Here is a 15700-nt window from a genome sequence, read left to right on the forward strand (position 1 = left end):
GCTAGGTGCTAAAGTATAGAAATGTTATCTTTTCATGTGCCTGTGTAGTTCTAGAACTAACCGCCCTCAGCTGTTCAGGTTTGGAAGACTTACAGAGAAAGAGAGAGCGAGAGAGAATTTACAGCAGATCATCTGGTTGCTGTGACGGACACATCCTTGACACTGTAACCGGCTTTGGGTTAGATGAGCAAGCATGCTGTATTAGCGCTGCTTAGGAGAGAGGGGGAGAGGATGATGAGGATGGTATAGGTCTGGTTTATTGGGGGTGGAAGGGGAAAACAAGAAAAAGAGCGGAACCCCTTGCCTGCCGAACATTCTGACAATTTTGTCATTCCCATGTGCAGAGCAAAATCTGGGGGTTTCCACCAAAGTGCCAATACTTCCTCAAATACAAAGACGTCTCTTTGAAATTTTGCATGATGATTGCTCATACCTTGTACTTTAAGCAGATGATAAATTTGTTACAATTCCTTTGTATAATTGCTGTTACTGTTGTTGAAATGTGAGTCAAAGAAAATTTCCGTGAAATTAAGTGGTTAGAAATTCTCTGCATCACAGTCAGTTCCAGGATTTCCAGACAGATTTGTTTTCTTTGGGTGCCTGTGGTCGTGTGTTGCATCAGAGTTTGATGGAACAAGATAGTAGTTGGCTGGCTGTGCATTGGCACCCGGCCAGCAGATACCACCTTCTCCTCCCCCCTTCCCCCACTGGTGGCCATTTTAAACCACCACTCCTCCCCTCACCCCCCTCCTGCTGCACATAATTACAGAGTGACATTGTTGTGTTGGCAACTCGTTTATGTTCACTGTCACTGTACTCTGGCCTGCTATGGACTCAGACTGATCAGTTCTCTCTGACACAAAGCTTACATCACTGTTACTTCCACTCTTGTGCCACAAAGTTGGTCATGACAGTTGTCATCATGATCCAGATCTCCACCTGAACCATCCCCCTCACCACCATGCAGGCTTTCCGGCCCACTGTCCATGTCTTTCAGTAATTCCTGAGCCACTTCTAAAGCTGTAAACCATCAAAAAATGAGCCCGGAGTGATCTTTGCTAAAGCTCATTGAATTTTGCGACCTGCTTGCATACTAAATTGCTTATTTCTTTTTGTTTTCCATGATAACACCAAAATATATTTTTTTTAATGTATGAAGGAAGGAATTTTGTTTAATGTCCCGTCACACATATCGGTGATTGAAGACATTTTGTTAAAGTATTTATGAATACATCTGAGTATTATCGGTTAGAAGGGGTGGGAGATGTGATGAATGGAGGGTTGGGGGAAACTGGGCAAATGAGGGTAAAAATGTGGGTGAAATTTGGAAGAAAAACCCCCCCCAAAAAAACCCAACTCTAAATACAGTTACAGGAAATTACTTAAAGGACTTCGTAAAAGAGAAGTATGAATGTTGAGACATGTGCATATGTTTCTGGGACACATATATCAATATCATTGGTCCATTTCATATGGAGCACTGTAGAGAGAAAAATGAAGATTTTTTTCTTTTTTCTCCCCCTCTCTCTCTGAAATTTCTCTTCCTTTCTTCTTCCCTTATTTATTTATCTTTTTTCATATTTAATTATGTCCTTCTTCAGATCTAATACACATCTAATATATATATATATATATATATATATATATATATATATATATATATATATCTACTAAGCACATACAGTTAGCATTCTTGTACATTAACACATAAACTGTTGAATACACAATTGATATAGTCATGATGCATATTTACTTTTTATGTTAATGTCTTCTGTATTCATGTGAAAAATGTAAACACAAAAAATGAATTAAAAAAAAAAGTTTAAAAAAAAGAAAAAAACAAACACACACACACACAAAAAAACAAAAACCCAAACAAACCCACCACCATTTTTACCGCCCATGTCTGCAAGTGACTCTAGAATTTCTCACTTCCTGAGTCATACATTGCGGACCATACAAGTCCAAGGGATGTAAACAATCTTGTGAGCATTCTGAAAGACAGGGAGAAACAAAGTAGGTGGTTTCCCTTCAACTATGAACTGCTGATGAAAACTGGATGTAAGAGTCACATCCTGTAGGCGTTGAAGAGTGTAACAAAAAGGACGTCAGTCTCACTTTCCAAGACAGGCAAGGGGTTAAGGTTCAGTCTGGTATTTCTTATTATGCATATTTATGTTGAATTTTTGTAAATGTTTGCTGTTCTGTATGCTGCAGTGAAAGACACTTTTCCATGCTTTCAGTTTCAGTTTCTCAAGGAGGCATCAAATTCTTGTATGTTACACCACATCGGCTAGACATATATATATATCTGATAGTCAGTCGTGTCCGACTATGACCATCAGAACAGCAGAGGAGGCAACTGCTGTATCCGACTATTTGGGCTGGAATTTGATTATAGTGGAGAGTGTCTTGCCCAAGTTACATCCCCATTCTCTCGGCCAAGAGGGTTTTAGGACAGTTGATGTTGGGATGGTTCCCAAAGGCCAACTAGCCCACAAAGCTGCAGCACTAAGAGCCAGTGCAATTTTGCTTCCTAGTTTGAGAGTCATAGTCATTCACAAAAGACTAAGCTGTAAATGATTTCCCATTGACTGGAGAAACCATTGATAATACAGCTCTCATTTACTGTTGGCCCAAATGTAAACTTATGTCAGTCTGTGATATAAGCCGAGTGTTGGGCTAAGCTAGACAGAAGCCTGACAACAGCATAACCCAGTGCTCTAGTCAGGACTTGAGTGCATGCATGCATAACTGTGTACTTATCAGAGTGGATTTCTTCTCAAGAAATTTGCCAGAAGACAACACTTTTGTTGCCATGGGTTCTTTTCCAGTGCACCAAGTGCATGCTGCGCACGGGACCTCGGGTTTATCGTCTCATCCTAATGACTAGATGCTCAGTTCGATTTTGCAGTCCAAACTTGAGAACAAGGGCGAGAGGGGGAATCGAACCCAGAACCTCACGGACACCGTACCGGCAGATGAGTGTCTTATCCATTCCGCCACCTTCCTCCTTCTTTTCCATGTTTAACGCACAATGAAAGCTGTGACTTTTATCTTGTTTCCGCAGGTTGATAGAGGAGAAGGCACCCGGCAGCCACTCTGTGGAGGTGTCGGTCGTGGAGATCTACAACAACGACATCCGCGACCTGCTGAGCAAAGACCCCAACGCCAAACACGACGTGGTCACCGGGGCCGACGGCTCTCTGAATTTCCCCACGGTCATCTGCAAGTATGGTCTGGCTTATTGAACATGACAATATCAATAATAATGATAATGATGATGATAATAATAATAATAATAATAATAAATCACATGTGTTTAGTGCCTCTTCGCTTTAAAAGCTGAAAAGAAAAAGTTAAATGATCCACTCATTACTACTCTCTCTCTCTCTCTCTCACCCCTCCTCTCCCTCCATCCCCCTTCCCCCTCACCCCTTTCATTCCTCATACATGCATACTGAGTTTGCAGGCATGGGGTGGTGTTGTAGAAGTAGGAAACCAAGAGTGATCACAGGCAGGTTTTGAAAAGTAGGATGGGCACAATAGCCGAATGGTGAAAGCGTTGGACTTTCAGTCCAGAGTTCCCGGGTTCGAATCATGGTGACGGCGCCTGGTGGGAAAAGGTTGGAGATTTTTACAATCTCCCAGGTCAATATATGTGCAGACCTGCTAGTGCCTGAACCCCCTTCGTGTGTATATACAAACAGAAGATCAAATACGCACGTTAAAGATCCTGTAATCCATGTCAGCGTTTGGTGGGTTATGGAAACAAGAACATACTCATCATGCACACCCCCAAAAGCGGAGTATGGCTGCTTACATGGTGGGGTAAAAATGGTCATACACGTAAAAGCCCACTCGTGTACATACAAGTGAATGTGGGAGTTGCAGCCCACGAACACAGAAGAAGAAGAAGAAAAGAAGTAGGACTCCTAGAGTGATCACAGGCAGGTTTTGAAAAAATGAGTTTCTAGTGAAGAGTGGAAAGCAGAGAGGGAGCCAGATGAACAAATATGATGTGGAAGGTTGTCCCAGATTTGAGGAGCAGCAAAGAGGAAAAAAAGCGTTCACCGTAGGTTCTTGTATTGACGTAAGGAATTTTCAGAAGGTAACAGTTTGAGGAAGAGCGAAGAGTTCTTGAGGGAGTGTAAGCACTGATGAGGTCAGAAAGATAGGTAGGTCCAGTGGAGTAGAAAGAAGAGAAAGCAGAGACGCGCAGCTTTGGTGTTAATTCTTGCATCAACAGGGAGCCAGTGCAAAGTACTGAGGTGAGGAGAAATATGAACTACCTTGTAAGCAGCCATATCTAAGTATCTAGTAAATGCCCACCCCAAATTTTGTGTTGAAAACTGTGCATGTAGTAAAAAGTACTTTTGTGAAACAACAACATTAGAACATACACACAAAAAGAAGGAAATGCTATTATTCAGGTTTGGCACCACCACTGTGTATGAAATAGAACACTATTATTTAGGTACATTGTTTGGTGCCGACACTGTATATGAAATAGAACACTATTATTCGGGTACATTGTTTGGTACCAGCACTGTATATGAAATAGAACGCTATTATTCGGGCACATTGTTTGGTGCTGACACTGTATATGAAACAGAACGCTATTATTCGGGTTCATTGTTTGATGCCGGCACTGTGTATGAAATAGAACGCTATTATTCGGGTACATTGTTTGGCACCGCCACTGTGTATGAAATAGAATGCTTTTATTCGGGTACATTGTTTTTTTTGTTTTTTGTTGTTGTTTTTTAATTCTCCATCTCTCACACATCCATTCCACAAATCTTACATTCATTCATCAACATCTTTCTGCTGTGGTCGTTATACAGAGTTACCTGGAAATGGACAGGAAAAGAGAAATGTAAAGTGTCATGGAAACATGCAATGATGGCAATGACATGATATTGTAAAATGCATAGAGCTTCAAGAATATGTGCTGTAGTAAAAAAAATCTTAATAAATACATACATAAATAAGTAAATAAATAAACATTTCTTGAGACAATACGGACATAAAATAAAATATGTGACGGATTCTTCACATTCTTCTTAAAGAATTGCTAAATCAATGTATTACTGATGATGTTTTTTTCCCCTGTTCATTTTTTAAACTATGCAGCTCTTTTTTTTTTTTTTTTCAACAAAGTGAATCGTATTATAGATTCTGAACAGGCATTGTTTGGTGCCACCACTGTGTATGAAATAGAACGCTATTATTTGGGTACATTGTTTGGTGCCGCCTCTGTGTATGAAATAGAATGTTATTATTCGGGTACACTGTTTGATGCCGGCCGCAGGGCAGTGGACACAGTGTACGACGTGATGTGCCTGGTTCAGCACGGTCTCCGCACCCGCCGCGAGTCCGCCACCATGGTGCACGAGCACTCCAGCCGCTCCCACCTGGTGGTGACCCTGACGGTCATCTCGCAGGCCCCCAGCTTCTTCTCCCTGCCCCGGGCCCCGTCCACCGAGGCTCTGAACGTGGATGGTGCGGTCACAGTTTTGTCTTCTTTTTTTTTTTTTTTTTTACACATTGATTGATTGATGTGAATGCTTATATAGCGCCTATCCTCGGTCAGAGACCAAGCTCTAAGCACTTTACATACACGGGGACATTTGCACCACAGGCTGCCTACCTGGGTAGAGCTGACTGACGGCTGCCACTGGGCGCTCATCATTCGTTTCCTGTGTCATTCAATCAGATTTCAGATGCACACGCATACACACTCAGACAGACATGTAACATTTTACGTGTATGACCGTTTTTATTTATTTACCCCGCCATGTAGGCAGCCATACTCCGTTTTCGGGGGTGTGCATGCTGGGTATATTCTTGTTTCCATAACCCACCGAACGCTGACATGGATTACAGGATCTTTAACATGCGTATTTGATCTTCTGCGTGCGCATACACACGAAAGGGGTTCAGGCACTAGCAGGTCTGCACATGTGTTGACCTGGGAGATCAGAAAAATCTCCACCCTTTTACCCACCAGGTGCACCGAGATTCGAACCCAGGACCCTCAGATTGAAAGTCCAGCGCTTCAACCATTCGGCTATTGCACCCGTCACCCTATCACACATCATACGGTTTATGGTAGGCAAGGGGTTAAAACTCCTGCAGACTGTGTGGGCCGTATCAGGCCCAGGCCTTCTCTCTGCCCCATCGGAAACCCTTGGTTGTTTTGGTTGTGTCTGTGTGATAATGATATTAACTGGTTTAAAAAAAAAAAGAAAGAAAAAAAGATGAACAATTTGTTTTAAAAGAAAAGATAATCATGTAATAATAACGATGATGATGATGATGATGATAATAATAAAGATGATGATGATGATAATGATGATGATGATATAATAATAATAGTAACAGTTGATGATGATGATGATGTTGTTAATAATAATAAGAAGAAGAATAGTCATTATAAATCATTTCTGTATCGTGCATAATCGTTGGTTATACAGCTCAGTGCGCTGTTTAGTGAGGAAGTTCCTTTTCTCTGTTCTCCCAGAATGAGGGCTCCGTCCCCACCCCCTCCCCCCAATACCCCCCACCTCCCTCCTTCTCCTCCTTCCTCCTTACTCCTCCAAGGCATCAGTTGTGAACGTTGACAGTAAAAAATATGTGACAGATGTAGATGTGTTCCGTGCAGTTTTCATTTTTCACTATTATTATGATCATAAAGTTGATGATGCTAGTTTTTATTTCTGTTTTTGTTGTTGTTGTTGTTGTTGTTCTTGTTGCTATATTATTATCATCATTGTTGTTATTGTTGTTGTTATTATTATCATGATCACCATCATTTGTTGTTGTTGTTGTTGTTGTTGTTGTTGTTGTTGTTGTTGTTGTTGTTGTTGTTGTTGTTGTTGTTGTTGTTGTTGTTGTTGTTGTTGTTGTTGTTGTTGTTGTTGTTGTTGTTGTTGTTGTTGTTGTTGTTGTTGTTGTTGTTGTTGTTGTTGTTGTTGTTGTTGTTGTTGTTGTTGTTGTTGTTGTTGTTGTTGTTGTTGTTGTTGTTGTTGTTGTTGTTGTTGTTGTTGTTGTTGTTGTTGTTGTTGTTGTTGTTGTTGTTGTTGTTGTTGTTGTTGTTGTTGTTGTTGTTGTTGTTGTTGTTGTTGTTGTTGTTGTTGTTGTTGTTGTTGTTGTTGTTGTTGTTGTTGTTGTTGTTGTTGTTGTTGTTGTTGTTGTTGTTGTTGTTGTTGTTGTTGTTGTTGTTGTTGTTGTTGTTGTTGTTGTTGTTGTTGTTGTTGTTGTTGTTGTTGTTGTTGTTGTTGTTGTTGTTGTTGTTGTTGTTGTTGTTGTTGTTGTTGTTGTTGTTGTTGTTGTTGTTGTTGTTGTTGTTGTTGTTGTTGTTGTTGTTGTTGTTGTTGTTGTTGTTGTTGTTGTTGTTGTTGTTGTTGTTGTTGTTGTTGTTGTTGTTGTTGTTGTTGTTGTTGTTGTTGTTGTTGTTGTTGTTCTTCTTCTTCTTCTTCTTCTTCTTCTTCTTCTTCTTCTTCTTCTTGATATATTATTATCATCATGTTGTTATTGTTGTTGTTATTATTATCATGATCAGCATCATTTGTTGTTGTTGTTGTTGTTCTTGTTCTTGTTGCTATATTATTATCATCATTGTTGTTATTGTTGTTGTTATTATTATCATCACCATCATTATTATTAAAATCATCCTCAATATTCTTATTGTTATTATTGTTATTAATAATTCCTGTTATTTTTTGTTGTCATTACCATTGTGATAATCATTAATGTTATTGTTATCATCATCATCATCACCATCATCGTCTCATCATCACCATCATCGTCTCATCATCATCATCATCATCATCATCATCACCATCATCGTCTCATCATCATCATCATCATCATATCATCATCATTATCATCATCATCATCGCCGTCGTCATGATTGCTGTCCCCTGTCAGGCCTGAAGAAGGGGCGTGGCGCCGCCACACTGACGCACTCCCAGACCTGGTCCGGGGAACAGATGCAGAGCATGCTGCAGCAGTCTGCCACGCCCCCTGCCACCACCCCCACCACACCCACCGTGCGCACCAAACTGCAGCTGGTCGATTTGGCCGGCAGCGAGTGTGTGGGTAGGTAGTCTTTCGATTCGGTTGGCAGCGAGTGTGTGGGTAGGTATCGTGTCGGTTTGCCCGGCAGTGAGTGTGTGGGTGGGTATCGTGTCGATTCGGTTGGCAGTGAGTGTGTGGGTAGGTACCATGTCGATTTGGTTGGCAGTGAGTGTGTGGGTAGGTGTCGTGTTGATTTGGTTGGCAGTGAGTGTGTGGGCAGGTATCATGTTGATTTGGTTGGCAGTGAGTGTGTGGGTAGGTAGTATTTCGATTCGGTTGGCAGCGAGTGTGTGGGTAGGTATCGTGTCGATTCGGTTGGCAGTGAGTGTGTGGGTAGGTATAGTGTAGATTTGGTTGGCAGCGAGTGTGTGGGTAGGTATCGTGTCGGTTTGCCGGGCAGTGAGTGTGTGGGTAGGTATCGTGTCGATTTGGTTGGCAGTGAGTGTGTGGGTAGGTAGTATTTTGATTCGGTTGGCAGCGATTGCGTGGCCAGGTATCATGTCAATTTGGCTGTTAGCGAGTGTGTGGGTACGTATTGTGTCAGTTTGGCTGGCAGCGAGTGCGTGGCCAGGTATCATGTCAATTTGGCTGTTAGCGAGTGTGTGGGTACGTATTGTGTCAGTTTGGCTGGCAGCGAGTGTGTGGGTAGGTATTGTGTCAGTTTGGCTGGCAGCGAGTGTGTGGCCAGGTATCATGTCGATTTGGCTGGTAGTGAGTGTGTGGGTAGGTATCGTGTCAGTTTGGCTGGCAGCGAGTGTGTGGGTAGGTATTGTGTTGGTTTGGCTGACAGTGAGTGTGTGGGTAGGTATCGTGTCAGTTTGGCTGGCAGCGAGTGTGTGGGTAGGTATCGTGTCAGTTTGGCTGGCAGCGAGTGTGTGGGTAGGTATTGTGTCAGTTTGGCTGGCAGCGAGTGTGTGGGTAGGTATCATGTCAGTTTGGCTGGCAGCGAGTGTGTGGGTAGGTATCGTGTCAGTTTGGCTGGCAGCTAGTGTGTGGGTAGGTATCATGTCAGTTTGGCTTGCAGCGAGTGTGTGGGTAGGTATTGTGTCAGTTTGGCTGGCAGCGAGTGTGTGGGTAGGTATCGTGTCAGTTTGGCTGGCAGCTAGTGTGTGGGTAGGTATCGTGTCAGTTTGGCTGGCAGCGAGTGTGTGGGTAGGTATCGTGTCAGTTTGGCTGGCAGTGAGTGTGTGGGTAGGTATCGTGTCAGTTTGGCTGGCAGTGAGTGTGTGGGTAGGTATTGTGTCAGTTTGGCTGGCAGCGAGTGCGTGGCCAGGTATCATGTCGATTTGGCTGGCAGCGAGTGCGTGGCCAGGTATCATGTCGATTTGGCTGGCAGCGAGTGCGTGGCCAGGTATCATGTCGATTTGGCTGGCAGCGAGTGTGTGGCCAGGTATCATGTCGATTTGGCTGGCAGCTAGTGTGTGGGTAGGTATCATGTCAGTTTGGCTGGCAGCGAGTGTGTGGGTAGGTATTGTGTTGGTTTGGCTGACAGTGAGTGTGTGGGTAGGTATCGTGTACATTTGGCCAGCAGCGAGTGCGTGGGTAGGTACCATGTTAATTCGGTTGGCAGTGAGTGTGTGGGTAGGTATTGTGTAGATTTGGCTGGCAGCGAGTGTGTGGGTAGGTATAGCGTAGATTTGGTTGGCAGCAAGTGTGTGGATAGGCATCTGTTTTTTTCTGTTCTATTTACAGGTATTCTCTTCTCTTCAGTTCGGTTGAATTGGATTCGAATCTGTTTGATTTATTCATTTCTGTTCTAATCTTCTATCCTATTCCAAGGGATGTCCGGGGTGAGGGGTGTGGCCCTGCGGGAAGCGTCCTACATCAACAAGAGCCTGTCGGCCCTGGCTGACGTTCTGGGGGCGCTGGCCGAGCACAGGGGCCACGTGCCGTACCGCAACAGTCGCCTCACGCACTTCTTACAGGATTCTATCGGTGGGTCTCGTTTTTTTTTCTTTCGTTCCTTTCCTCTTTGTGTGTTGACATTCTTGTTGGCAGTTTGTAGCAGTTATATATTTATATATATATATTTTTTTTAAATTTCTTTTTATATATATATATATATATATATATATATATATATATGTGTGTGTGTGTGTGTGTGTGTGTGTGTGTGTGTTGTTGTTGTTTGTGTGTGTGTGTTGTTGTTGTTCGTGTGCGTGTGTGTGTGTGTGTGTGTGTGTACAGACACTAGCCCCTCGTCCAACCCTCCTCTTTTTGCACACAGGATCAGGACTGGCACAGAAGTTTCTTTCCTCTTACCTGAAAAGGAATCAGTATGTTTCAAACAGCATGTATTTGCAATATTTCTTCAGTGAGAATAATTGTGGTTATATCAAACAGAATGTATTTGCGATATTTCTTCAGCTAGAATAATTGTGGTTTACCAGTTATCTTATGAGTGACTGTTTCTTTTTTTGTTTGTTTTTGTGTGAGATTGTACATTATAATTTGTAAGCTTGTTGCTGATCTGTGTGTCATGTATGATACATATTTTTGTACTTCATAAGTTCCAATTAAAGATTTGTTTAAAACCAACTGTCCATACCGTGAGTTTGTCTGATCAGTGTCTCATCCAGAAAAAGATATTTGGTTTTCACCATGCAGTTTAAATATTGCCCTAATATCCAGTGCAATTGCTTTAGTGATGTTACAGTTCAGCTGGTTAAATTTAAAAAAAAGTTTTTTTTTTTTAATTTTTTTTTTTTACTGTGATTTAATGAAGCCTTACTTTCACGAAGGTGTATTATCCACAGCGGCTGAGACCTACGTTTTTGATTTTTTTTGCATTCATTATCAGTATCTCTTGTTCGATTAATGGTGTCACTTTTGCAAATTCCATCAGCTAACTTGCTTTATTGATTGGACTTGTATTCATTTACAATGTTGTCACTTTTGCAAATTCCATCAGATAATTTGCTTTATTAAGTGGACTTGTATTCATTTACAATGTTCATCTTTGATTCCGCCCTCTGACTCTCCGGTTTCCTCCAACTCGTCATGAAACTCCCCTTCCTCTCCTGCCTTTTTATTTTCTCGAAAATTTGATAATGATGACATCCAGATGTGAAAATTGATACTTTAATTGGACATCTACGCTCGCTAGTTTGTGTGACAGGATGTTAAACAGAATTCCTTCCTTCTTTGACGGGCGCAATAGCCGAGTGGTTAAAGCGTTGGACTGTCAATCTGAGGGTCCCGGGTTCGAATCACGGTGACGGCGTCTGGTGGGTGAAGGGTGGAGATTTTTACGATCCCCCAGGTCAACATATGTGCAGACCTGCTAGTGCCTGAACCCCCTTCGTGTGTATATGCAAGCAGAAGATCAAATACGCACGTTAAAGATCCTGTAATCCATGTCAGCGTTCGGTGGGTTATGGAAACAAGAACATACCCAGCATGCACACCCCCGAAAAACGGAGTATGGCTGCCTACATGGCGGGGTAAAAGCCCACTCGTGTGCATACGAGTGAACGTGGGAGTTGCAGCCCACGAACCAGAAGAAGAAGAAGAAGAAGCTTCCTTCTTAGCTGAGCAAATGAATTCACTGTCACTGCCCTCCACACTGACGGGTACGGTGGTTAAATGCTTAGAGCGCTGGATTCTCCCTCGAGTTTCCTGAGTTCAATTCCCGTCGTACCTGGTGGGTACAGGGTGGAGATTTTTCCGATCTCCCAGGTCAACATAATTATGTGCAGCAGACCTGCTAGTGTCTGAGCCCCCTCTGTGTGTATATATACGCATGCAGAAGATCAAATACGCATGCGAAATGATCATGCAGTCCATGTCAGCGCTCAGTTGGTTGTGAACACGAGAACATACCCAGCATGCACACCCTCGAAAACGGAGTGTGGCTGCTTACACTGCGGGATGAATGAACGAAACAGTCATACACATAAAATGTTACATGCCTGTGTGAGTATGTGTGTGTGAGTGCGCGCGCGCATGTGTGTGTGTGTGTGTGTGTGTGTGTGTGTGTGTGTGTGACTGAAACCTGATTGAATGACACAGGAAACAAGAATGATGAGCACCCAGTGGCAGCCGTCAGTCTTGTTGTACCCAGGTATAGGCAGCCTGTTGTGCAGATGACTCCGCGTTTGTAAAGCGCTTTGAGTGTGGTATCTGACTGAATGTAGGCACTATATAAGAATCCATATCATATCATATCATATGTCATATGTAGAGCGCTTAGAGTGTGGTGTCTGACCGAATGTAGGCACTTTTTAAGAATCCATATCATATCATATCATATCATATCATATCATATCATATGTCATATGTGAAGCGCTCAGAGTGTGGTGTCTGACTGACTGTAGACGCTACATAACTACATAAGTATCCCTATCCACAGGGGGCGACGCCAAGCTCCTGGTCCTTCTGTGCGTGTCCCCGGCTCAGCGCTACATCACGGAGTCCCTTCAGTGCCTGGGGTTCGGGCAGCGGGCCAGGCAGGTGCAGCGAGGCCCCACCAAACGCCGGCTGCCCTCGTCCGCCGAGAAAGTGGACTCTTCCCAGAATCCTCAGCATCGCCGAGCGAGCTCCGCGGCCAGTCCATCGCGATGATTGATGGTGGTGGTGATGGTGGTGGTGGTGGTGGTGGAACGCAAAGGCAGTTTGCTGTTGGTTGTGTTGTGTGGGCTGAGGAAAGGTTGTATCCTGTAAACTACCTGGAATAGTTGTTGTTTTGTTCATGTGTAGGATGAACAGTTTATCGTTAGAATCTTTTTTTATTTAAAACTTTTTTTAATAAATTTTTTGACAACAAAGCAGTTATTAGGTGTATGTTAACTCACTCAGTACAGCCAGTCCTCTCTTCTCCTCTACACACACCCCTCGGATGTCCAGTGGGTGTCTGAATGACCCAACCTTTAGCTTCCGTCGTCAGAACTGTGGTATTCTTTGTCAACATTCACCTCTTCAGTATAAGAGGGTTCCGCTTGTAATATTTTGATGATGGTAATTGGGGTGAAACGCTGTTAACGTCGTCTCTTTCGCCGTTCGTATGGAGAGAGTTAAACAGATGGTCAGTTTATGAAGCTGGTGCCTAGGTCCATGCATGTTGTGTTCGTTTTTGTGTGTTTGAAACACCACGAGTCTTAAGTATTCACCCTGTCTTTGTTGTCTGTGTGCGTGAGTGGGTGTGTGCGTGTGTGTGTGATAGTGTGTGTGTGTGTTTGTGTTTGTGTTTGTGCATGTGTGAGAGTGTGTGTGTGTGTGTATGTGTGTGTGTGTGTGTGTGCATGTGTTTGTCCGTGTGTGTGTGTGTGTATGTGTGTGCATGTGTCTGTTCGTGTGAGTGTGTGTGTGTGTGCGCGTGTGTGTCAGTCTGTCTGTCCATGTGTGTGTGTGTGTGTGTGTGTGTGTTTGTGCATGTGTCTGTCCGTGTGTGTGTGTGTGTGTGTGTGTGTGTGTGTGTGTGTGTGTCCGTGTGTGTGTGTGTGTGTGTGTGTCTGTCTGTGTGTGTGTGTGTATCCACAGTGAACGTTCCTCTACTACCGCAAGTGGCACAGGATCCAGACTTGCCGTGATATAAGTTAGGTAGTTACAAAATGAATGAAGGTGTTTCCAGCCCTTCCCTTTATGAAGCTGTGAAAAGCAGAGTTAGGGGTCAAAGATCAAGGTCACATCTACCCCCGAAAACGGAGTATGGCTGCCTACATGGCGGGGTAAAAACGGTCATACACGTAAAAGCCCACTCGTGTGCATACGAGTGAACGTGGGAGTTGCAGCCCACGAACGCAGAAGAAGAAGAAGAAGTAGAAGAAGAAGAAGAAGATCACATCTACAAATTAGAGAAAGCTTGTTAAAGCTCATCACTTACATATGATTTTCATCCAACAGTTTTGGGGAGGGGGGTTAGAAAGGGGGAGGGTGTGTTTTTTTTTCTCTGCATGGTGACTGTGAATTTTCATCAAACTCAGTATTGTGAGTGGCCAGAGAAAAGACAGCGTAATCTCTGTTGAAATTATTAAAGGTTTGGTATCAAAGGTCTCAAACATGATGGTGGGTAACTTTTATTCTCTCTCCTTCTGTCTGTGCTTTTGACAGAAATGATTAGGAATGTATGGTTCTCACAGTCATTAAAATAAACACATTTTGCAAAGTGACTATAAATTTTTTTTTATTATTATTATATTTCATGTTCTTGAATTAGATTTTACTTGTTTCCCCCCCCCTTTTTTTTTTTATCATTGTAGAGTTAATATTTCCCATATATTATCATATACCATTCTGAATAGACTGTGATCCATATAGCAATAATCATTTCCCTCCCTGTTTACTGTGTTGCTATTAACATGTGTTGCATACGTAATGTTTTGATGTACTGTACCTTGTCTGTGATATTAAAGGTTTATTTAACTGTTAAGATTACATAGCAGTTCTGAGAACAATAAAAGTATCAAACGAAAAATGGTTTCATTTTCATATTTGATAAGCACATTTGAAGTAAAGGCTAGTTTGCATGCAATTGCGTGTGTGTGTGTGTGTGATTTATGTATTGTATTGTAATGTATTGTATTGCTCCTAATCACAACAGATTTCTCTGTGTGAAATTCAGGCCACCCATTTTTTTTCTCTTTTTTCTTTTACCTGCAAGTGTGTTTGTTTAACTAGCAAAGTGGATTTTCTACAAAGTTTTGCCAGCAACAACTCTTTTGTCGCCATGAGTTCTTTAATGTGGGCAAAGTACATGTTACACATGGGACCACAGTTTATCACCTCATCCGATTGATTACTGTCCAGACCACCACTTATGCTGTAGTGGAGGGGGAGGGAGGAAGAGGAAATACTGGTGAGTGTGGGATTTGATCATATACGCTCGTATTCTCTTGCTTTGTAGGCGGACGCGTTTCAACTAGGCCACCACTGCACTCCGTGTGTGTGTGTGCGTGGGTGTGTGTGTGTGTGTGTGTGTTGTGTGCGTGCATGCATGTTTGTGTGTGTGTGTGTGTGTTGTGTGCATGCATGCATGTTTGTGTGTGTGTGCGTGTTACTCTCTCCGTGTGTGTGTGAATACAAAAAAAATCCAGGTGTGGAAAAAGCTAGTTTTCTTTCTCTCTTTCTTCACATATGTACATCATAGGTGTGTCTGCACATTTATGCTCTTCATACCGTTGTTCAAGGCTTTTGAAAAAAGTGATCTCACCTCTGGCGTGATCCTGGCTCACCACTATCGTGAGTGAGAGTGTGCTCCCTGGTGAGTAAGTTTAGGCACGTACGTACCCAAACTCACTCCCCCTATCAGACATGGAGATGGAAATAGACACGAGCCTACATTTACTCCATGGGGTGTTTTTGGACCATGTTCAAAATGACTCCACGGGGAGTGGTTTTGGAACAGGAGGAGGGTGGTTCTGGACCTGTCCCCTCAAGTTCGGTCAGTTGCAATGTGTTTGACATGGTGTGTATTGTCGTTTGGGACAATTTGAGAACTTTGAAGGGGGAGGGGTGGGGGGGGGGGAGAGTGATTTTGGACCATTGGGGGGGATTGGTCTGGATTTACTCCCCGGGGGATACGTTTCAGCATGTGTCCCTAATTACCCGCCCCCCACCCCCACCCCCCCATGGAGTGATTTTGGGAGGGGGGTAGTTACGGATCATTACACCGTGAACC

The 15700-nt window shown here is 43.0% G+C and overlaps 1 protein-coding gene across 1 annotated transcript in view; it reads left to right on the forward strand.

The window, feature by feature from the left end:
- The window catches only part of LOC143283280 (kinesin-like protein KIF25), a 29384-nt gene extending 14907 nt beyond the window's left edge, over nucleotides 1-14477 (forward strand). Inside the window, exons 9-13 of the mRNA XM_076589462.1 lie at nucleotides 3071-3232; nucleotides 5315-5505; nucleotides 7936-8106; nucleotides 9865-10020; nucleotides 12437-14477. Coding sequence (XP_076445577.1) covers nucleotides 3071-3232; nucleotides 5315-5505; nucleotides 7936-8106; nucleotides 9865-10020; nucleotides 12437-12648 — 892 coding nt within the window. The 3' untranslated portion in view covers nucleotides 12649-14477. The remainder of the gene's footprint in view (nucleotides 1-3070; nucleotides 3233-5314; nucleotides 5506-7935; nucleotides 8107-9864; nucleotides 10021-12436) is intronic.
- The last annotated feature ends 1223 nt before the right edge of the window (nucleotides 14478-15700 follow it).

This window comes from Babylonia areolata, chromosome 6 (assembly GCF_041734735.1).
Source record: "Babylonia areolata isolate BAREFJ2019XMU chromosome 6, ASM4173473v1, whole genome shotgun sequence".
Taxonomy (NCBI): domain Eukaryota; kingdom Metazoa; phylum Mollusca; class Gastropoda; order Neogastropoda; family Buccinidae; genus Babylonia; species Babylonia areolata.